This window comes from Eleutherodactylus coqui, chromosome 3, assembly GCF_035609145.1.
Source record: "Eleutherodactylus coqui strain aEleCoq1 chromosome 3, aEleCoq1.hap1, whole genome shotgun sequence".
Lineage (NCBI taxonomy): Eukaryota > Metazoa > Chordata > Amphibia > Anura > Eleutherodactylidae > Eleutherodactylus > Eleutherodactylus coqui.
Window position 1 is genome coordinate 172,546,978 of NC_089839.1, and position 24,044 is coordinate 172,571,021.

The 24,044-nt window shown below is 41.5% G+C and overlaps 1 protein-coding gene across 1 annotated transcript in view; it reads right to left on the bottom strand.

Moving 5' to 3' along the window:
• ERC2 (ELKS/RAB6-interacting/CAST family member 2) overlaps positions 1-24,044 on the bottom strand; it is a 991,327-nt gene that overhangs the window by 660,915 nt on the left and 306,368 nt on the right. The window contains exons 8-9 of the mRNA XM_066594594.1: positions 23,743-23,883; positions 21,098-21,238 (exon numbers count right to left, since the gene is read on the bottom strand). Of these exons, the coding sequence (XP_066450691.1) occupies positions 21,098-21,238; positions 23,743-23,883 (282 nt within the window). The remainder of the gene's footprint in view (positions 1-21,097; positions 21,239-23,742; positions 23,884-24,044) is intronic.

Here is a 24,044-nt window from a genome sequence, read left to right on the forward strand (position 1 = left end):
TGGTCTGTCATAGCATATCTGTCATCATGACACAAGTATTATAAATGGCCCATAGTATGTAAGAAACCCTGTTACATACTTTGTAGTGGGTCCCAGAGGCCTCAAGTTACACCTCTGGTGATTATATATACACTCTTTGTCAAAATCAAGCCCCTAGAAGAAGTTATCGTTTTGCTGCAAAACTCGGCATGCAGTTACATCTCAGGCAGATATGTAAATGATTAGAACTGTGGTGTGATTAGATGAACAGTCTTGTCAACTGAGGCCCTAAAAGTGGTTCCACCCTTGACCTATAAAAAGGCTCTCAGGGCCACTTGTGTAAAACATATTGACTACTAGACATGTATCTACAACAAAGTCAAAGAGATTTCATCCAGTTAATAGCGTTTGAGAGGAGGCGCATTATTGGTATACGAGAAGCTGGATGGTCATATTGCCCACCACCATTGCCATTCTAACTAGACTGTTAGGAGTTGTTGGGACTAGTGGATGTATAAGCACACAACGCGATTGGGCTTAGAACACGCTCACAGACCACCAGTAGAGAGGATCATCTGAAAGTCTGTCAAGCACAAGTTGCTACAACTGCTCTGTTGTCCGCCACCCAGAGACAGGTGGAACCATGGCTACAGGCTCTTGTGTCTGTCGGACCCATTTCCAGGTGCTTGGCTGAAGGACATTTAGTCTCAGAGTGCCCATTACCTGTACTGTCTTCGTCACCCACCACCGTCTCCATTTACAATGGTGTCGTGAACAACAAAACTGAACTGCTATGGAGTGGAGCCGGGTTGTCTTTAGCAAAGAATCGAGTCCAAGTTTAGTATGGGCACGGAGAATGGCTCTGCTTGGGTCTGGAGACCTAGGGGTGAGCGCCTCAATCCTGTCTTTGCAAATTCATGCCTGCCTGTATCACATCTTGTATCAAAGTTAGAGGTGGCCCAACAGGGTACTAGAGCCTACCTTTCCACAATAAATGATCCTTTTGCTCTGATATCGTAATCACTTACTTATAAGAACATTACAATAACACAGAGAAAGTTTCCTTCGATTCCAACAAATCCTTCTAGGGGAGGGATTTTTTTTTGACAATGAGTGTATTGTGATATTTCAATTATCCTAATCTTTTATGATCTGCTATTGTTAGACAGGTCATCATTATGCTTTTATTGCTTTGTATGCCCTCTCTCCATTAACCAGAGACCTTGTCTAAGGTTATGATGTGACAGTGTTTTAGTATGTTCATATATATGTGGTTTTTGAACCCTAGCACTGAAGTTGATTCACTTAACAAAACAATTTCTTCTATTCCATAGGACATACGGTATGATAAAATTAACATGTCAACACTTAAGTTACCCACAACAACCACTGCACAAAGAACATGGTAAAACAGGAATATCATGAAAGAGACAGTTCATGCACCAGAACAGACATGATTCAACGATTATGTAAAATGAATATATATTACGAGGCATGACAACATTCTTGGCGCATTGTGTACTCACATAACCACAAAGATATGATACCCCCTGCTTCTCATTACGCCCCGCGGGTGTCTTCATAAAGAGCAGGCAAAGAAGAGAGAACAAGGCAAGAGCAAGCAATGACTAATCTAAAATGCCATTAAACCGCATGCAATGCAAAATAAAGTAAAGTAAATGTAAAAAAAAACAAATACCAAAACTGCGGTCAGAAGGTTGGAATTCTTTGCAATAAAAGTAAAAGAAAAATATTTCATCACAAGAAATATCACTACACATCAGATCATATCAGCTGGTATCAGTCAGCGTTCTATTACATTGAAGAGGGAATTTTATTGGAAAGGACCGTGTGATATACTATACAGTAGGGATTACCTCAGTGGGGATTTTAGTTGCATACCATCTGTCAAAATCTAGCTCTTTAAATAAAAAGAAAAAACTACTGTGCTGATGGCACCTGGAAGAGTGTTCACAATGTTCACTCAGGACAAACCCTGTCCATATACCCCATAAGTGCATGTCTTTGAGCCAGAGCACAGAGTTGGTGCAAAGAATGACTCTTTCTGGAGGACTCTCCGTAGTCATCATCAACAATTAACTTCAGGTCGTGAGTGAGAGCTTAGGACTGCATACTGCTGCCTTAACACTCTGCGCCACACGAGGCCCATCTTACTATTGGATATCCCGAAAACATGACTTGTTGGGGGTGCCTTGAGGATTACAGTTGGGAAACACTGGTATATACACTGGCCTCAGCCATCAGGTATCAACTCATTGTACGGGTTGTCCTTTAGGGAAGACCACTATAGCACCATTAAAGCTAATGGAAAAACAGTTTGTTAATATACATATTTTGCTACTGTAAGAGCCCATGCACATGACTGCCAAATTAAGAGTAAAGAATGCGATTGGATCCTATCCTGCTAGATCAGAAAAGCCACCTTCACTCTTGGCACAGTACATACAACCAATAATGAAATTAGACAGCAGGAAGACAACTGGTAAAGTGTGTAGATTAGTTTCCCCTTAAAATAAAAAATAAATTGTAACTATAAGTTACTGAGTTGTTCTCGTGTGTGGAGGCTGCCAATCCATTACCAGGTTCTATTTGTTTCTAAACAAATTGGGTGACAAGGCCGAAAACCAATATGACTGCCAGTATACCTTCCTAGATGGCATGTTTGTCTAGTTATGCAGCAATACATCCGCTTCTGCATGTCCTTGTCTAACCAATAGGATTTGGCAGTCTAGAGTCCACGGAACCAATGTCAATGTATATGGAACTCGAGAAGTTTGGCATATCGGTTGTCACCCAGATTTCACAAAATCATGCATGCCTGAAGAACTTGACAAACGTGGATGACTTAAAGGGGTTATCCAACCTTTAAAAACTGATGGCTTGTACTCAGGATAGACCATCAATATCTGATAGGTGAGAGTCTGCCGCTCAGAGTCCTTGCTAATCAGATGACTGAAGGGGCGTGTGAGCGCTATAGTCTCTTCAATGCACAGAACTCTGTATTATTTATTACGACCATTCTGAGTACTGTAGGCTTGCCCTGTTCACTTCAATGGGACAAGCCTGTAGTACTCAGAACAGTCTCTATAAATAATATGGCGCTCTGAGTACACACAAGGTTGTACTGAGAGGTTCACATTGAAAAGGTTACAGCACTCACATAAGCATCACAGCCTTTTGCATAAGCTAATCAGCACGGATCCTAAGCAGTGGATTCCCATTAATCAAATATTAATTGCCTATCCTGAGAACAGGTCACCAATTTTTAAAGGCTGAATAATCTCTTTTTTTAAGCCTATGTACACCTTTGCAACCAATTAAATATATTATTGCACTTCATCTAAAATGAAGCAACATTGGTTATAAAGTTCCTATCATTTTGTGTCTGCAGCTCCTATGAGTATCCATGGTGACAAACTAAAGTACAAACTGGTACAGTCTGATTCTGTTTTCTGACTATTTGCCTACTGTCTATATATATTTTGTCCCCTACTTTTTGCTAACCTGCCAAATGTATGTTAGCAAAAGATTGGGACAGCTAGAAGGATATGCGCCTGCAGGATCAGACTACAGAGTTTGTTTGTAGTCCACTACCATGGAGACACACTGATCTGCACAGGTGCTGCAGACACAAAATGGTACTGATTTAGCAAAGTCTAACTTCTGTGTGATAACTTTCTGCATCACGTTATCTCATCTTAAGCCATTCAAAACTTTTCCTCTATTAAGATCCATTTACATGCAAAGATGATCACTTAAAATTCGTCAGAAACTGATAGTTTTGAGCGATCATTTTGCATTAGCTACTAATGGGCTAATCAGCCCATTAGTAGTTAACTAGCTTCATTTGCATGTATTTAGAGAACAGTGGGTGGTCTGTTCTCTAAATCTCACCCACTATACTGTTAAAGTTAATACTACTGATTTTCCTCTGTGGAAAATCCACAGTGTCTAAAAACCCTTAGAACAAGCCATCAATGTATGATTGATGGTAGCCAAACCCTTGGAGACCCATATCATTTTGCAGAAAGAAGTGGGCGCAGCTTCTTCACCTTTATCCCAGTACGATGACATGCACACTGTTGTGGCTATGTCTAGTACTGAAGCCACACTAGTATGCGACCCGTTCCACCTTATCACTGGGATGGCTACCTGGTTCTTTAGCACCCAAAAGTCGTCCCTTTTAAACAGGCCTTAACTGTCTTTAAAGACTGCATTTAATTTCACATTTAGAGGGTTTGTTAAGCAAAAAGTTTTAGTAAAACACAAGCAGGGAGCAAAAAACAGAATTAATTGTCTTTTTTCAATATAAATTATTTTTTAATCCCAATTTACCTAATAAAAAATGAAAAGAAGCCTGGAAGCACCAACATTTTATAATTTGTTTGGTCACCTAAATCCTTAAAGGAAATGGATTTTTATATCCTCTACTTCTGGGAGACAAGAGAGATACAACTGGCAGATGTACAATCTGGATGTTAATTTTACAGGATACTTAACTTCCTGCGCTAAATAAATAAAAATAAGGAATTTGAACAGTTTTGTGACTACAAACAAAACTCTCCTCCATAATACGAGCTTTGGTGTACACCGGAGGTTTCATGAGGCAACAGCTGAAAAGTTCTAACAAACTCATGCTGAGCGACATTTAACCCCTTAACGACCAGCCCATAGTGTTTTTACGTCCTCCCGAAGTGGGCTCTATTCTCTGAGGACGTAAAAACATGCTTCCTGCAGAGAATAGTGCCCCTCGGGCTGTGGACGTGACAGCTCCATGCTGTCGGTGTCCGCAGGTAGCTGACAGCATGGAGCTGTCATCCCGGGCTGTTCGGTGCCCCCCCCGGCATTGCGATCGGCGCTATGCAATGGATAGCGCCGATCGCAAAAAAAGTAAATAAAACTACATAAAAGTTAAAGATTCAGCTGCTCTGATGGATCGGATCCATCGGAGCAGCTGAAATTACTCACCCAGGTCTGGCACGCTGCTCCCCGCTCTCCTGCCGCTCCGGGGCCCGAAGCCGGTCTTCTGCGCATGCGCGCCAGGCGGCATTACGTCAGCCGCATGCGCAGAAGGCCCGGCGGCGCGGGAGATTTAAAATCTCCTGGCTCCCGGCTCCTGTAGGTAGCCGGGAGGCAGGAGATGTCAGCGGGGACTGCGGTGAGCGGTCCCCGGTACCGCGATCGCCGTTATCCAATGGTTAGCGGCGATCGCGAAAAAGTTAAAAAAAAGTTTTAAAAAAGTCAGTTTCACCTCCCCTCATGGATCGGATCCATGAGGGGAGGTGAAAATACTCACCCCCAGTCCTCAGCGGTGTCCCGATGTCCCGGGACCCGAATCCCCGTCTGCGCATGCGCGCCCGATGATTGACATCGGGCGCGTGAACAGACGGGCTCGAGCCCCGGGAAATTTAAAATCCCTCTGCTTCTGGCTGCCATGTGTAGCTAGGAGCAGAGAGATTATACCGGGGACATGATCACTGTCATCCAATGGATGACAGTGATCATGTAAAGTGAGAAAAAAGTGTAAAAAAGTAAAAAAAAAAAAAGTAAAAAAAAGTTTTTAAAAGTTTAAAAAGCGTACGTTTCATCTCCCCTCATGGATCATATCCGTGAGGGAGGATGAAAGTACGTACCTAAGGCCCCCAGATTTATCCGCGGACCTTACCACAGCTTCTGCACACGCGCCCGTCGCCAAAATGGCGGGCGCATGCGCAAAAGCTGTGGATTGCCAGGATAATTTAAATTCTCCCTGCTCCTGGCTACAAAACGTAGCCAAGAGCATGGAGATTTAATGGGGGTCCGCGGTGAGCGGTTCCTGGTCACGTGTTCGCCATTATCCAATAATGGCGATCACGTAACAGTAAAAAAAAAAATTTGAAGTTTCATCTCCCCTCACTGATGCGATCGGTGAGAGGAGATGAAACTTTTTACCGGAGGCCTGCGTATTTGAATCCTGACGCGATCTTCCTCCGTGGACCTTCCAGGATTCTGCACATGCGATTGCCGGCAAAAAGCCGGACACATGCGCAGGAGTCAGGGAGCCCAGGAAATTTAAAATCTCCTTGCTCCCAGCGACCAACGGTCGCCGAGAGCCTGGAGCAGCGACGGGTGGCCTCGTTGAGCGGTCCCCGGTCACGTGATAAAAAGGTAGCGATCTACCTTAGGCCAGTCTCACATGACCGGATAGGAATGACGGATTCCGCATGCGTCTGATCCGTGGTAATACGCAGATCAATCGCATTGGATTACACAATTCCGCTCACATTAGCGGGTCAGAATTGCGTAATCCACTCGCAGAAAAGAGAACGCAGCAGGTTCTATTTTACTGCGGATATCGGCAACATAGAGCCCATTGTGCTCCATGGTCGCGGATATACCCGCAGTCCATACGCAACTACATTGTATACGGGCTGCGGGTACCCGCGTCATCGCTAAGTGACGGTGCGGGACATACAAACAAAGGTGTACTGTGCATGACCGCCTGTGTGAGTAGGCAGTTATGCGCAGTACATTATGCGGCCGTACGCAGGGTCACAGCCGGGCTCACAGATGGGATCCGCTGTGGGCCTCCTCAAGCGGATTCCACCTGCACCCGCGTGAGCCCGGCGTTATTCAGACCGCTACCTGTGATACGTATTTTACAAGAAGCCCCGGGAACGCTCGCTTTCCTGCAGTTCCAGGAGCACCTTGTTGAGCGCCTTCTGTGTGAGACCGCCGCACCTCATCAAGCTTACGGAGACTCACGGAACGCCACTTTTTACACCCCATACCCGCCACTGAGGTCATGAAATACCCCCAAAAAGCATGAGAGGGGGGGGGGGGGATACCCGGTTTTATTGCCCCATGGGCCCATTCCAACCAGCCTCCGTAATTACCCCTGTCTTCGGAAATACTACACAGTTCACATTTTTACTTTTATCTAAGATTTGCGAACGCCAAAAAGGGCGCGGAGGGGGAGGGGGGGAATTTTAAGGGAGTCAATCTTTATTCTGTACAAATAAGCAATGGGGCCTGGAATTTATTCAGTTGTGCCCTAAAATCCAACAGGTGTTCCGTCCTTTATAGGCCTTGCCATGCGTCCTGTAAGTAGATTAGGGCCACAATGGGTATGTTTCTGAACTCGGGACAAACGGGGGTATCCATTTTGGGGTGAACGTCTTCATTCTTATGTGCACTGTACAAAAAAACTGTTTTTAAATTGAAAAAATTGCCAAAAAAATTGAAAATCGTAACTTTTTCCTTCTGCTTTGCTTAGATTCATTCAAATACTGTGGGGTCAAAATATGCAGTACACCCCTAGATGAATTCGTTAAGGGGTCTAGTTTTCAAAATGGGGTCATTTGAGGGGGTTCTTTATAGTTTTGGCCGCTCAATGGCTCTATAAGTGGGCAATGGGGCCTGAAATTTATTCAGTGGTACCCTGAAATCCAACGGGTATTCCTTTCATTGTAGGCCTAGCCATGGGTTCTGTAAGTCTATTAGGGCCACAATGGGTATGTTTCTGAACACGGGACAAACAGGGGTATCCATTTTGGGGTGAAAGCCTTCATTTATATGTGTGCTGTACAAAAAAAACTGTTTTTAAATTGACACAATAGCCCAAAAAATGAAAATTCTATTTTTTTCCTTTTGCTTTGCTTAAATTTATTCAAAAACTGTGGGGTCAAAATATGCAGTACATCCCTAGATAAATTCGTTAAGGGGTCTAGTTTTCAAAATGGGGTCATTTGTGGGGGTTCTATATGGTTTTGGGCGCTCAAGAACTCTACAAGTGGGCAATGGGGCCTAAAAGGACTTCAAGCAAAATCTATGTTCTGAAAGCCACCAATTACTCCTTTTATTTTGGGCCCCGTTGTGCATGCGGACATAAGATTAGGGCCACAATGGGTATATTTCTGAAAACAGCACAAACAGGGGTATCCATTTTGGGGTGTAAGTCTTCCTTCATATGTGTGCTGTACAAAAAAAGCTGTTTTTAAAATGACAGAATTGCCAAAAAAACAAAAATCCAAATTTTTTCCTTTTGCTTTGCTTGAATTTATTCAAAAACTATGGGGTCAAAATGCGCAGTACACCCCTAGATAAATTCGTTAAGGAGTCTAGTTTTCAAAATGGGGTCATTTGTGGGGGTTCTCTATGGTTTTGGGCGCTCAAGAACTCTACAAGTGGGCAATGGGGCCTAAAAGGACTTCAAGCAAAATTTGTGTTCCGAAAGCCACCGGTCGCTCCTTTCATTTTGGGCTCCGTTGTGTATCCAGACATAAGATTAGGGCCACAATGGGTATGTCTCTGAACACGGGACAAACAGGGGTATCCATTTTTGGGTGCAAGTCTTCCTTCATATGTGTGCTGTACAAAAAAAGCTGTTTTTAAAATGACAGAATTGCCGAAAAAACGAAAATCACAATTTTTTCCTTTTGCTTGGTTTGAATTCATTCAAAAACTGTGGGGTCAAAATATGCAGTACACCCCTAGATAAATTCCTTAAGGGGTCTAGTTTTCAAAATGGGGTCATTTGTGGGGGTTTTCTATGGTTTTGGGCGCCCAAGAACTCTACATGTGTGCTATGGGGCCTAAAAGGACTTCAAGCAAAATTTCTGTTTTGAAAGACACTGAGTACTCCTTTCATTTTGGGCCCCGTTGTGAACTCAGACATAAGATTAGGGCCACAATGGGTATATTTCTGGACACGGGAGAAATAGGGGTATCCATTTTGGGGTGTAAATCCTGATTTTCATGTAAACTATAGGAAAAAAATATTTCTTTAAAATGACAGATTTGCAAAAATATGAAATTTTACTTTTTCTCCTCTAAATTGAATTAATTCCTGAAAAAAAACTGTTGGGTCAAAATACTCATGACACCCCTCAGTGAATACATTAAGGGGTGTAGTTTTTAAAATGAGGTCATTTGGGGGGGTATCTATTATTCTGACACTCATGAGCCTTTCCAATCTCGGCTTGGTATAGGAAAACAAAGTGTTCCTCAAAATGCTAAAAAGTAATGTTAAATTTGTACGTCTCCTAAATAGTTTTAAAAAAACGAAAGTTTTTCCAATGTGCGCCCAAAATAAAGTAAACGGGTGGAAATATAAATCTTAGCAAAAATTTCTATATTATGTTTGCACATATTTAAGATATTGCAGTTGGAAATGTGAAAAAATGACGATTTTTTCAAAATTTTCCCAATTTTGGCGCTTTTAATAAATAAACACAATTTCTATCGGTCTATTTTTTCCGCCTAAATGAAGCACAACATGTGGCGAAAAAACAATGTCAGAATCGCTTGGATATGCAAAACCTTTCTGGTGTTTTTCCATGTTAAAGTGACACATGTCAGATTTGCAAAATTTGGCCTGGTCATTAAGGCGCAAACAGGCTTGGTCACTAAGGGGTTAAGAAATACATTTGTAAAAAGCCTAAGGCAGAGCTGAAGCTTTGAAGACATTAGGTCATGCCTGGGGTAAAAAGTCTACGCTTCTATGAGAACCTGTGAGCTCAGAGAAAACTGGGGACTAATTTATGCTAGATTTGGGGTATGGGATAAAACTGAACAGACATATAATTATATTGTAGGGCTGCTATTACACACAGCGTTTCTCTCCTACAAAATGCAGGTGGAGAAACACTGCTTGCAGCCGGCACCTGGACTGGTAAATACAAACAGCATGAGGAATCCAGGGGCCGGCAACAATCAGTGTTTCTCCACTTGTGTCTTGCAGGGAATAATGTAGCATACTGTAGCACAATGAGTGTACATTCATTTATAGTCACATATGCTCATATACAAGGGCAGAGCGCTAATTTATATGCAATGCATTAAGATACTGTAGCTCCATTGCTTCTGCTACAAATTGGAGTGATTTGCAACTGGAAAGTTGAGGGGATGCAAATTTTCATATGATTTCCATAGCATTAATTCTATAGACAAACTATAGATTGCATCTCCTGGGGTAACTATGTAGATTTATGTAACAGTGTCACCTGTAGCAATATATATATTCTCAGGCTTCATTCAGAACAACCTGGCATTTACTTTTAATGGTAGCCCAGCAATTCTTAGGTCCCGGAGAACCCCTTTAGGAAGCCTCATGGAAACAAATGATTTTAGGGGGTCATGCTCATGGCTGTTTATAGATCTTTGTACAAATCCCTAGTACAGCGCTCACAGAATGTGATGTGTTTCTGCTGTACCTCCATGTGTCACCAAGTTTACGGCGCAAGATAGGAGAGGGATGGAGCAAACCCAATGATATCAGAGGCTTCAGTCCTAGATCAATGTCTAGGGACCAAAACGCCTTAGAGAGGGCTGTATAGAAAGGATGAATATGGGGGGTGCTGCCTACCAGAAGAACCCACCAAAGGTGGACACGACAGATTTGTGAAAATCTAAAGGAAGAAAAAACTGGTGTGTAGGCGCACCTCCCCAGTTCCCTTATCCTTTCTGGGGAGTTCCGCCTACACAACAGGTTTTCTTCCTTTACATTTTCACACCAAGTTTACAGAGATTGAGAGAGAATCTTCAAGAACAAACAGTGTCTTGCGCTATTAGATGCTCCATTGCAACTAAATTCATCTCTAAATGGAAAAATGATGCCTGACAGTGCCTACAGGTCTGTAATTACGAACATGTTGGAACTCTGTGTGTTGCCATACAAGGATGAGGGCTGAAAAAAAGAGTTCAGAGCAAATCTTTATACACAGTCCTTCACCATGATAGATATTACTACAAATATTGGGGAGAGAGGTTTTGCAATCTTTTTACATTATTTTTTGCATAACTAAAAACTACACACTACCAATTTTAAAGGGGTTCTACCAATATCACAAGTTATGCCCTATCCACAGGATAGGGGATAACTTGCTGATCGTTGGGGGTCTCACCGCTGAGACCTTCGAGAACAGGGGTCTCATGTTCCTCTCTGTCTATCGCTTTCCTCTCCACAGTGATGTCAGAATGAATGGAGCGCTGGCTGAACATATGCGATCAGTGTTCCATTCATTTCAATGAGGCTGATGAAAATACCTGAGCGCTTGCCGTTCGACTGTCTTCGTAGTCTCATTGAAAGCAAATGGAGTAACAGAGTGCTTGTGCAACTTGCACTCAATTCAGTCTGCTGCTCGCTGCGGGGGGTTCACGAAGTCCAAAGTGAGTAGGACGGGGGACATGGGACTCTTAGGATCAGTGGAGGTCTCACTTGTGAGACCTCCACTGATCAGCAAGTTATCCTTTATCATGTAGATTGGGTTTACCAGGACCACACATTCAGTGGTAGAACCTAGACTGCAACCACCTACCTTCAGACATACAATAGATTTCATGGACAAAACAGAGTGCTCACAAAATCAAGAGGTGATGTCAACAGCATCCAGCCACATTGCAAATGTCATTTTTACAACCAAGCAGGGATGCAATAGACTTATAGATGTAGCATTTGTTAACAAGACTAGTGCACTGTGATAACTACAATGCCGTAAATCTAGTTATTACACTGTGTTAAATGTCAAGTTAACATTTGCTATCTTTAAATGGCCCTCTGTGTAGTTCACCCCTGACAAAATCATCAGATTATATATCAATTATTATCAACTGTTGTAACATTGTCCATGCAAGCAAGAATTTCCTTTCTTAATTACTTTCAGAAGCCAATTTTACAGAATGTGAAACAGTCCAGATCAAAACATATACAACATATTTCCACTTCCACACGCACTCTAAGGCAATATAGAACGATAAATAAAAAGAATATAATAAAACATGCGTGCAAATTATACCAAGCAGGATCCTTCAGCATAAGATACACTTCAGTTCTCTATTGTTCCATACTGTTAAAGCTATATTGACTGAAGGCACCAAGTTGTTGTCAACAAAAAAAAAAACGAACCATATTACAAAAAAATAAAAATGAGTGGAGGTTTTCTAATAGGGAAATAGCGGCATGTTCCATCACATGCTGTGTTATGGATGAATTCTTTCCTCGAATCATTGATTGCTTCTCAGGAAGTATACAATACTATACAGTGGTATTATATGCTGGTACACAGCTCTTATGACTACCTGATGTGCTGCTATGCAAGATCCTAATCGATTTTTTTTAACAGATTTTTTTATATAAAAGGTGGAAGATTTTTCCCATAACCTTTCTGATATGTGACCCCACTTAGTGAGTAGGTGGATAAATTCTAACTAAAATGTAGAAAACTGCATGAAACCCCCATATCCAGAATAGTTCATTTCCAAACTATTCCTCACAAAAGATCTCCCACTTGTTTATGACCATTAGTGGAAGAACATCCAGCAGGTCTGCATTGTGCAACTAAAGGACCGTAAAGACGACTATTCTCGGCTGGCTCCAGGAGACCAGGACCTAATACGGTTTGTACCCACAAGCACCGTACACGTACAAAGGATGGGAACCATTTTTCTTTGCTCTGATTCACAGTGTGTTCTGGCTCAGAACACAACCCCTAGGGCCGCGCTGTGCAGAGCAATCTGCAGAAAACAGACACTGAATGTGGAGACTTGCTGTGCCGTGAAGCAAAACAAAATTAAATTCTATTTCCCTTGTGGAGACGCAACATGTACATCTGATCTTCGACATACTTGTTCTTATTGTTAGAGATTGTGCATCGTTCTGTGTTTTTGCTTCAGCTGGAAAACATTGGTGCTTTCTGTAAATTCAAGTTGTGCTGCAAGTTCCCACAACATGAAGCACGGCCCAGATAGAGTATGTGTGGCTCATCACTTATAGGTTGTTTGGAATTTAAAAAAACAAACAAAAGGGAACTGGAATTAATAAATCTAAAAAGTAGACAAAAACAATGAACGGGTCAAACTGGAGCCTCGGTGATGAGAAAAATGTTGCATAATGCAACACAGGGATATTTATGCAATGCCCGGGCAAAAAACGAAGACAGCAATTTGGGCAAATGTAATTGGCAGAGCCGTCCTTAGGGGTTTTATTGTAAAAACCACATGTTAGTCAGACAATGATTAAAGCTAAGCAACTGCTTATTTTAATTATCGGAAACCAAGTCAGTACTGAGAAAGGAAAGTTAAGAAGTGCAGTGCATGTCATTAACCTGAACTTGGCCTGGTGAGCCAACCGATGGCATCTGCTGACAGGACAAAGTACAACCTGTGGTAATGCTGACTAAAAATGCCAGTGGGCAAACAGATGTCTTATCAAGGTTTCTGCTCCAGGGCAAAGCACTGTTCATTATACACAATAGACATAACTTTATAAGGTGGAAGACGGGACAATGCAGTGATTATTCAGTACAAGGAATTAGCTGGTTGCTTCCCACTAAGTGGTCCAAAGATAGTATGTTGGTAAGCTGTGGCCAGGCAGTGACTACCTTGTTTCTCTGTGCTCGAAGGCACCTTGAAGTTTCACTTATAAGGGGGAGGAGAGCTGGAGGCAAATATTCATACATGACTACTTTAATTAGTGCAGAAGAAAGAAGGATGGCAGCTGTGTCATTGTACAGGATCATTGACTTTCTAATAAGGGAGGTAAGATCATTCAGTTCAGTAGCAACAATAAGCTGAAGACCTGAGTTGCCGAAGACGTAGCATGTGGTTCCTGTCTACCTTAAATGGGTGTAACTATATTCATAGCAACCAGTCTGTCTAAAAAAAAGTCAGCTGTACAAATCAACTGGCAATGTGTTTGAAAAAGAGGAAGGAACAGTAGCATGGCTGAGGTGGAGCCGTGAACTACCTTACCTCAGCCATTTGTATAAATTAAAGGGATATTCCAGCCATGAATATTTATCACTTATGTAACAGATACATATTAAATGATAGATGTCAGCAAATAAGATGGCTAGAGCTCAATGTCCATGGTAGGGAGGACTCACCTATAACAGTGATGAAAATGTATACTAGTACTCCTTACAACTGTATGGGGGCGGCAGCTGAGTGCTCTTATGCTCGGACACTACTTCAATAAAGAAATCCTGTAGGGAGCAAATGGGGTTTCCTATTCTAATGATTGATGTGGTTTCCAGCAGTCAGACCCCCATAGATATAGATAACATTTACAGCTATCCCATAGATCTGAGGTACCTAACCTTTTGTACTTTGCGTACCACATTCAACTTTGAATGTAGTCAGGAGTGACATTATAATCAAAAACGGAGATATACACTGAATGGTCACTTGATTAAAGACACCCACACAGTAGTGGGTTGGATCTCCTTTAGCCTTCAGAACTGTAGCAATTTGTCATGGCATAGGTTCCACGGGGGGGGGGGGGGGTGGGTTTGAAATTCTTCTACAGAAACATTGGTCCACGCTGACACGAGAGCTTCTTGCAGTTGCTGTAAATTAGCCAGAGCTATTGACATTTTCTGAAGAGCTGACAAGAAGGGTTCATCGATTCATGCTGCTTCAGTCAAATTATCATCCTCCTATCAGCATGGTGTAACAAAAATTTGGATTCATTAGACCAGGAGATGTTTTCTCACTCTTAGTGGATTTCGTTTTTGTGCTCTTTTACCCACTGGAGTCTCGCCTTTCTGTGTCTCTTAGACAGCAATGGCACTGGAACTGGTCATCTGTCGTCAAAGCCCATCGTGTTAAAGGGGTTTTGTCATTAGAAGAAAAAAAAGTCAACACTTACCTATTCCTTCCCAGGTAGTCTTCTTACCACATCTTCTCCTCCTAGATCTTTTCCTGGCACCTCCAGTCCCTTGGGTCACCTCACCTCCAGCTGACCAGATCCTCTTCCTCCTACTTTGAAGTGTCCATTCTCGGCAGTCTCCTTCTGGCAGGTCAGTGTACGTTACATCACTAGTGACGCACTGCCTAGCAGTGCCGGGCTATTGCCAAGAGTGCGCATGCGCACTGTCTCGCCGCAAAAGTTGATATACTACTATTGCGAGTCAGCGTGCATGCTCAGCTTCAGCAATAGCGCGCCATAGGAGGTGGCATACCCTGCTAGGCAGTGAACGCTACGTCATACATTGACCTGCAGGAAGGCAAATGCCGGCAATAGACGCTTTGTCACAGGAAGAAGAAGAATCGGATGGCTGGGGTTCACATGACCCAGGGGACTGCAGGAGCCAGGAGAAGATTAGCGAGAAGATGTGGTAAGAAGACTGACGGGGGAGGAATAGGTCAGTATTTTTTTTTTAATGACAGAACCCCTTTAAAGAATGACAAGTTGTGTATTCGGACACATTATTTGGATCCCCTTTCACTACATGTTTTTCCTTGATCATGCCATTTTTGGATTACTCTTGACACTGTTACATGAGAAAATCCCACAAAATTGTCCGGTTTTTAAATACTGGTCCAGCTATTCTACAACCGATGACTAGGCCTCTTCAGAAGCAATCAAATCTCTTGATGTTCCCATTCTAATGTGGATTCACATTTACAGTGATCCACGGAAAACTTGCTCACTTGATCTTAAACTGCACACTGCCAAAACATCTAACTTCTATACATGGAATCTCCAATCATGAAAGGGCATATGTAGCTAATAAAATGACCATCCATTGTATGTTACATGCAGACAAACAAGAAATCAGGAATTTGCAAAGATCTGCTTGTGAAAATCTGACACTGCTATCATACTAGCCATATTGGCATTGCTTGGTGGAAAGGATATGACTGCAATAATGTAAGGTGAGCCACACAGCATGGGGTTCTAAGTCACGTGTGGCTTGAGTCAACAATTGGGATCATTGTGATAGATAGATAGATAGATAGATAGATAGATAGATAGATAGATAGATAGATAGATAGATAGATAGATAGATAGATAGATAGATAGATAGATAGATAGATAGATAGATAGATAGAGAGATAGATAGATAGATAGATAGATAGATAGATAGATGGATGGATGGATGGATGGATGGATGGATGGATGGATGGATGGATAGATAGATAGATAAAATGTTCATAACTGGAATACCTCATTTGAATTGTGCAAAAAACACATTTAGATGAAAAACCTCTTTCGGTATCCCATGCTACTAAGGATCACTGTGGTTCGCCAATTATGTTCCATTTAAACCACATATATTTATTGCCAGCAAACCTGCTGATCTTCCCAATGCTGAAGTATAGTGTAAGCAAAGCAACGTAATACATCTCACATTGCGGAGGCTTAATCACAATTACACTTATGGAAAGAGAGTTAGTTTCGATGTAATTATTTTAATGACAAAACAATCTACATATTGATTTCATCTCTAAAACCATCTGGACTTAACAAGTCATTATTGTAATTTAATAATACATAAATTCTCAGCATAAACTGAACAACATTAGATGCCTGAAGGATCCTGCGGGGTATAAAATGAAGTTAACCCATTCGCCACCTTTCATGCATGTTAGCGGCACTTGCCAAAAAGCAGAAGCTACTATATGACCGCTCTCAACACCGATGCACATAGATGATGCAGGCAGAGCCGGAGCATGTGTGTTCAGCCCGGAGTGATGCTACGAGACAAGATGTGCGCAGCTCTATGTCGATGGAGGTTGCATGCTGTGTTGTGTTTCTTAGAGATAGTCACTTACAGGATTGTACATCTGATTGAACAACTGCTCAGCTTGCTATGTTAAGGGAGACGGGAAGGATTGACGCACACACAAAGGGGAAAAAAAAGAAGGAAAGATTTAGGAAAACAGCATTAACCGGACAATCTGTGTGTGTGTGCAGAAAAGAACTTGTCATAAATACATAGCAATGTAAGTTCCTCGACATTCCACGCTGAAAGTGAGAGAGTCACAGGGGACATACGCATATTTACCTTGGCTGCTACAAGAGAATGGTTAGAAGCTGAAATGTACAGTTTACTGTTACTTTCCCTTTCTCGAGTTAAATAACCCATGAAATCAAGTAGGCTGTCCGCTTCTGATGATACATTAAGTGCTGGACTTGAGCAATGAATCACCAGAAGTGCTTTTAGTGAAGACAGCAATTTATCAAGCAACTTTCAAAGATCCTAATAATAAGAGATTAATTAAGCACCATTGTTAAATATATGTCACTCATTTAGCAACATACATATTGCTGGGGGTCATAGAAGGAACAGTCAAGGGAGGAGACCTGTTGGGAAGGGGAAGAAGGTGTAGTCACAGCAAGGTAACAAGATAATCTTCTTTAATTGTCATTATAAGAAATGATGAGCACCTTGTACCCTGCAGTGGGTTATGTTGGACTATTGGTACCTGCAATCAAATCCTGAAATGAAGATTACAGTGATTAAGAGATACAATTTCATCAATGGGGTTATCCCATCAAAACAACTACTGTACTCATCTATCCACCGGACAGGTGATAAGTGTCTGAACGTAGGTGTCTGAATGCTGGGACCCACCAATGACAAGAACAGGGATTCAGCATCCACCTGTATGAATGGAGCTGTGGTCACCCATGTGCACTGCTGCTCTATTCACCTCAACAAGACTGTCAGAGATAGCCGAGTACAAGAGCTTGGCAATCTCCAGCAGTCCCATTGAGAAGAATGGAGTGGCAGTTTGCATGTGTGGACACAACTCCATTTACACACAGAGGCTCTAGGCGCCACCCTTGTGATCAGTGGAGGTCCCAGAAGCTGGACCCCCACCAATTAGCCATTTATCACCTCTTCAATGGAGAAGTGATAAGCTGTTTTGAGAGGGGGAGGGGCGGGGGGAGAGCAACCTCTTGAATCTACTATGAAAGGAACAGTCGAAGCAAAACGCATACATACAGAGTTATGCACAGTGTGAGGTCTGTGAAGATGGGGCATGAAATAAGAATTCCAAGAACACCAATAAGAGAATGCCTGCACCGGACAATGTTTTACAGTAGGCGTAACACAGAGTATTTGTTTTGTCAAGGGAATTCCTTTAAAGGAGTTGTACCAAGATGTAAATCTGTCACCTAGGGGGCAACTTTATGATCAGTGGGGTCCAACCACTGGCACCCCCACCAATCCTGAAAATATAACCTCATGCACAAAAAAGGCAAAATCCAGTCAAAACATTACATAAATGGATTAAAATTATCATCTGATTTTGCAAAGGACGTTATCAGAGGCTGTCTTCTGGTATTTACCTTCTGACTATAAAATCTCATCTACCTACTGCACATACGTACTATGTGTAACTTAGCTGAGAGGCAGATTTTAACATTTTGCTAAATTTTCACAGCAAATTTCACTCTTTGCAATGTGTAAAGTGGAATCTGTAGCAAATCTGTGATAAAATCTGCAAGAAAATCCCCTTATACCACGTACAGATTTTGCTGCAGATTCGCTGTCGAAAATCCACATCAAATTCGCTCCATGTCCAGGTAGCGTTAATGAGGATGAGGTGCAATACTGGACACAGCCAATGCTCAAGAACGGCACTGAAAGCACACAATTTTTTCTAATCATGGACAATTCCTTAAAATTCAACATTTGTTAAATTAAATGGTGCTTATCTGCTGAAGGAGTGCACATTTTTCTTCAATATTAGTTGTGTTCCAACATGGAAATGTTTCCACTAGTAACAAAGAGGAAGAAGGCTTTAAAGGGAACCTGTCACCACATATGAGCACTATAAAGTAAGTTTTGGTACCAATAGAACAGGTTCATAGGTATCCAGAGATGTATTTTTTAAACTCACTGGATTCCCCATTGTAATGCTGTCACCCATGAAGGTTGGCGCATGGACAGTGCAGCAGACTCATCTTTGCAGGCTGTATATGCACACTCCCATTGTTCTCCAAGAGAGTGCGTAAGCACAGCCTAGAAAGATAAGTCTTCTGCACTGTTTTCTCATGGACCACAGCAGAAAAACCTGGTCAAAACCAAAATTTTGAAGTAATTTATTCTTCTAGCAATATTTGCATTAGAATCAGAACCACTAATTAATGTGTCTCTTGTGCTGAAAACATTTGCACAAACAAAGGGTAGGATTTACTTACCTGTGAGATAAGACGATATCCCAGAAATGATACCACCATTGAAGGGAGATACTCATAATATTCTAGTGGATCAATCCAACCACTTCAATACGGCCTATGTAAGATTATTGATCAGACCTCTAGCCTTTGTCATATCAATTAAAGCTATGGAGGATACTGGATCTGAGTTATATCTGGGGTACCTATGATCGGGGCCCCCCAGGTTTACTTGTCTTTGTTCCAGTTGTGTGTTAATTTACCCAGTACTCCTTGATAGTGAGACTGACGTGGGATTTATTCGTGTCTTATAGCCCTGATTTTAATAAAAATTGAATGAAGGTTATTATTTTAAAGACATCTATACTGTAAAGGGCTTCTATATGAATCCCAAAGTATTTCCAGGAAATAATATATTGCATTTTATGTGATTTTTTTTTCTATGTGTTAAAAAAAATCTAAAGAGTTAACTCCAGTAGAGCTCCTCTCCCATTTCCTCTTTTGAGGTTTTTCCCAGCAATTTATCAACTGGGAGGATAATGGTATGTACTGTAGGGGAAGGAAAGCGTTCCACGCTGAACTTAGTATTGTAGTGACCCACAAACATACAGGGAAAATTAATGATGATGCTACATGTTTATATGGTTAGTTTGCCCCATTAATGGAGTGAAGAGCTAGTGACTAACTATGCAAAAACCATTGTAATTAATTAATGTCTTTACTAAAATTGAGGTGATTTAATAGGCATTTTCTGAGTCCAACTGGTCTGACTCAACTGTTACTGTAGTTTAAAGGCGTTTTCCAGGATTTTCAACTATTCTTAGGGTATGATCAACATTGGACATATTTTTCACAGCAGATAGGCAATAAATCCATAGGATAATCCAAATGTGTCACATACTGACTTGCCATGGAATTTGGTGCACATTTGCTGTTGGTTTCATCCTATGCATTGCAAAGAGTGAAATCTGCTGCAAAATCTGCAGTATAAAATGCTGTGGATTTGAAATCCACACTGCAGTTCAATTTACACTGTCAATTTTTCTTGCAGCATATGGCTGAAGTTTAGGAAAATCTCACCCACTATACTGTTAAAGTTAATACTACTGATTTTCCTCTGTGGAAAATCCACAGTGCCTAAAAACCCTTAGGACAAGCCATCAATGTATGATTGATGGTAGCCAAACCCTTGGAGACCCATATCATTTTGCAGAAAGAAGGGGGCGCAGCTTCTTCACCTTTATCCCAGTACGATGACATGCACACAGTTGTGGCTATGTCTAGTACTGAAGCCACACTAGTATGTGCACATCCCTAATAAACAGTAAATAAACCCTTCCTTTTTCTGATTTCTTCCGAGGGTCTCAGGGGTCGGACACCACCGATGAGCTTTGGCCATCAATTGGAAGTGCTAGAAAACCCATTTTAGGACTCATACACTCTTTTGCAGAACAGATTAGTGCCATAGATGCATAAACTATAGGTATAGCCTTCAGTTGGCCCTTGTAGCACGCTCCATTGACTGCCAAATGACAAAGATATTCTCACATCATACAGCTGAACGTGGAGTGAAAACAGGTCCATGCAGCTGTAAAATTTCCATGAACACAACAGTGTCTTGTACATGAACTCTAAGATTGGATGCATTCTCATCAGCAAAATCTTTTTGATCCCTAAAATGTGAATGATGTAAAGGAGGCAGCACAATACAGATACTCTCAGATACAACAGAAGTCACAATATAACAGTACCTGTTCTTCTTATGAGCACTAAGGAAAGCATCTGTCTGCTCCACACAACAGCTTTGTTTGCACTATAGAAACAACCGCAGTGATCAGCATTTTTTGATTAGTTTAAGAGAATATCATCCAAACGTTCAGTTTGGCAATGTGATGACAAAACTCAGTCTTGAAAAAACCACGAAGACTTTGATTCGTAATTACAATCTGTTTGGGTTCAGATAAGTGTCATCGCCCTCTGTGGCCCAATAACATGCAGTTTACATACAACCTCTGTGATAGACTATTGTTTTCCTTTTCCCAAGCTCCTGACAAGACTGTTGTTTCCCTGAGTTCAAAGAACGCTTTGATGCAGCTGCAGCTCTTGCAGAGCGCGGTAGAAGCAGTCGGGCCTGATTGAACTATCCAACAATTTCTAGAGTGGTTGTATGCCACCTTGTTCTACATACAAAGATGTCCTACGTACCTTTTTCAACTGGGCTTCCAACTTACTACATTCCTCCTTCTTCTGCTCAATGGCCATTTCAAGTGATTTCAACTTGGAGTCTCGCTTCATGCCTGATGAAGCCAGAGTAGATGCATGTTCCTTCATATCAATTAAACTAGTCTATAGAGGCAAGAAAAATTATTTCAATTAAAACAGTTTTCCAGAACTACATTACTGATGGCCTTTTCTTAGGGTGGCTTTACACAGGACAACTATCAGCCGAAAATTTGCTCAAACAACCTAATAGGCTACAAAGTGAGAAATCTCTCAGTAGTTGTTAGCCGCTTTGTTTCAGCTCAATGAAAAGAAGTGACTAGTGCGCAATTTTTCACTCAGTGTAAACAAGCAGTCAATCACCGGAAAAGATCTCTTGTGCGAACCACCTCTATTCACTGAACGACTATTACTCCTGTGTAAAAGCACAGGAGCCATAAGTCATTGGGATAACTGTCTGGGGCTTATGGGCTCAACAGATATCCTATGTAAAGCCATCTATAGTATAGGCCATCAATGTCAGATTGGTGAAAATGTACTGTGAGCGAAAACCATTGGTTGTGAGTGTACTGTGGACAGAGACTGTCATGTTAGCGTTAGAAACTGCCTGCTTGACATACTTTTCAAACTGTAATATAGAGACTGTTCCATTGCTATTGACAACCATCAAGCTGGGTGCTACAACTCTGTATATCCTGTATACCTCTGTATAGCGCTGCGGAATATATTGGCGCTATACAAATAAAGTTTATTGTTATTATTATAACCACCAAGTTTGTGCCCTCTGCAAGAGACTGTAACCATAGGTCTGTCCCCTTAACCTGAGGAATCTACTGATTAAACTAAGCCTTGCCAAGTCCGTGTGTGTGAGAGTCACTGCATTATGCTAGAGTATGTTACCATGTAATGGTCATAGGCCACGCTCATAAGTTTCTGACCCTTTTACAAATTACAGTTTCATTACTACATCTAGGTCATGATTCATTGAAAAGTAGCAGCTAATTGTTGGAGGAGCAGCCTGGCACTGAACATGCATGCATTAAGTGCAGACCACTTTCTGACCTTCAGAAAGAGTCAAGTAATATTATATATAAGCCTGACCCAGGGCATTGTCCTCTGCACACTGTTTCAGTATGTCAGGGAATCCCACTTAGGAGATACCAAAGCTCTTGGGACACATTACTGTCTACAGAGCAAAAGGAAAAAAATTAGGAGCTGAGTGAATACTTTTTTTTAGAACACAGATTCACATTCTTTCCATGGGTTAGGCTCACAGTATGCATTTTGGAGTTTACTGAAAATACAACTATCAGGGGTTTGCAAAGAGATTTTTACACAACATGTATCTGAAGTCATAAGATAATCTTCATGTGTAGTTCTGTTTTTTTATCCTCCTTGTTATGTGTCTCCTAATGGAATAAACTATGATACAATAGGTAAAGAGTTTATCTTCCACTATTGGCAGTGGACTTCAATCTTCCTGACATGCCTGTTTTAATAAATATTTCGCATTCTTCATAAAACAACAATTTTAAAGCATTTTTTTTCAGAGCATTGTGCTGTTCCTCTTTCATTCCTTCTGGAAAAGTGTGAACAATCTGACAACTGAGTGCCAATGTCCAGTCAGTGTCTGATTGTGTAGGGACCCAACATATTGGCAGGGAGAATGGTAACAATGAGCTATCAATTTACTCATTGTCATGATTTGCTAGATGTGTCGGATCAGGTAAGGCTGATGTCATGGTGTTGACCCGGGCCCACGTGATCCACAAGCTGGCTCATGTTGAGTGTCATTCCGGCATCAGATGCCGACATAAGCACTTTTCTGTGGGTGTGTGGATGCATTGATCAGCTGGGAGGCACATGCCCAAGCCAGCTAATCAGTGCTTGACTATACACATTTATTTTAGCTCCTCCTTAATGAGTAAGCCGGTTATACTTCTAGTCTAAGCCGGTTATACTTCTAGTCTAAAGAGGTTTCTGGTCTAGTCGGCAGCTCCTGTCCTGTTCCATTGTTATATAAGTTAGTGTGCGGTTAAGGTTATTTGAGGTGCTGTAACATCTATCGCCTGATTTATTGCCACTTCTACATTTCTGTTTCATCTGGTTCATTGTATGCTTGCTTAACATATATAACACAATTTATTGGTATTCATTGTAGCAATTTATCTCTGTTACAAGTGAGTGAGTCAGGGTGACCCCGGGTTCCCGATGTGGGGTCACCTTTATCAGGGCAGTTGCTCCGCTTTTAGGTAGGGTCTAATCGCATTAGGAGATTAGGGTATGATTTCCTGTTCCCCCACTTTTTCATTGTATTCCAATTATATTGTGTTCTCCATGTTAGTATATTGTGTGTATATCCATCCCTCTAGGACAACAAATTACGTCCCATAAGGATGAGGTGTTTTGCGTCCAGCTCAGATATAACATTCATATATTACCCTCAGAGTTAGGAAAAACAGCACAAAGTTCTAACAAAACATGTTTCGGCATTGTTATTTCATTGGGTAATTCAAGTGTTTTCCAAAACAGACATGTCAGGAGCGAACATCAATCACATTTGCAATTTTCTATGCCAGACAAAGTAATGTTACATCATTGATAACCTCCATCTACCACATGCAACTCACTTCTTTTTCTGTCAACTCCGCCTGCAAACTGTTGACTTTTTCTTTTAGGTCTTTGTTCTCCTTCTTGTAGTTTTCAATCTCTTCTAGTCTTTCTCTGTCATCTCGCTCCCTTTGTTCTTTTAAACGTTCAATAATTCTCTCCTAAAGAATTTAAGGAAAGTAAGCAAAAAGAACATGGATTATCAGGTAATAACTTACTGTAATAGAAGTTAGCTAAAAGTGCCTGGGGAATTGAAGTTGTCCCCCGCCAGTTGCGAAGGAAATATGTCTGAGAGAGCAGGCTGCAAATGCGCTCAACTCTC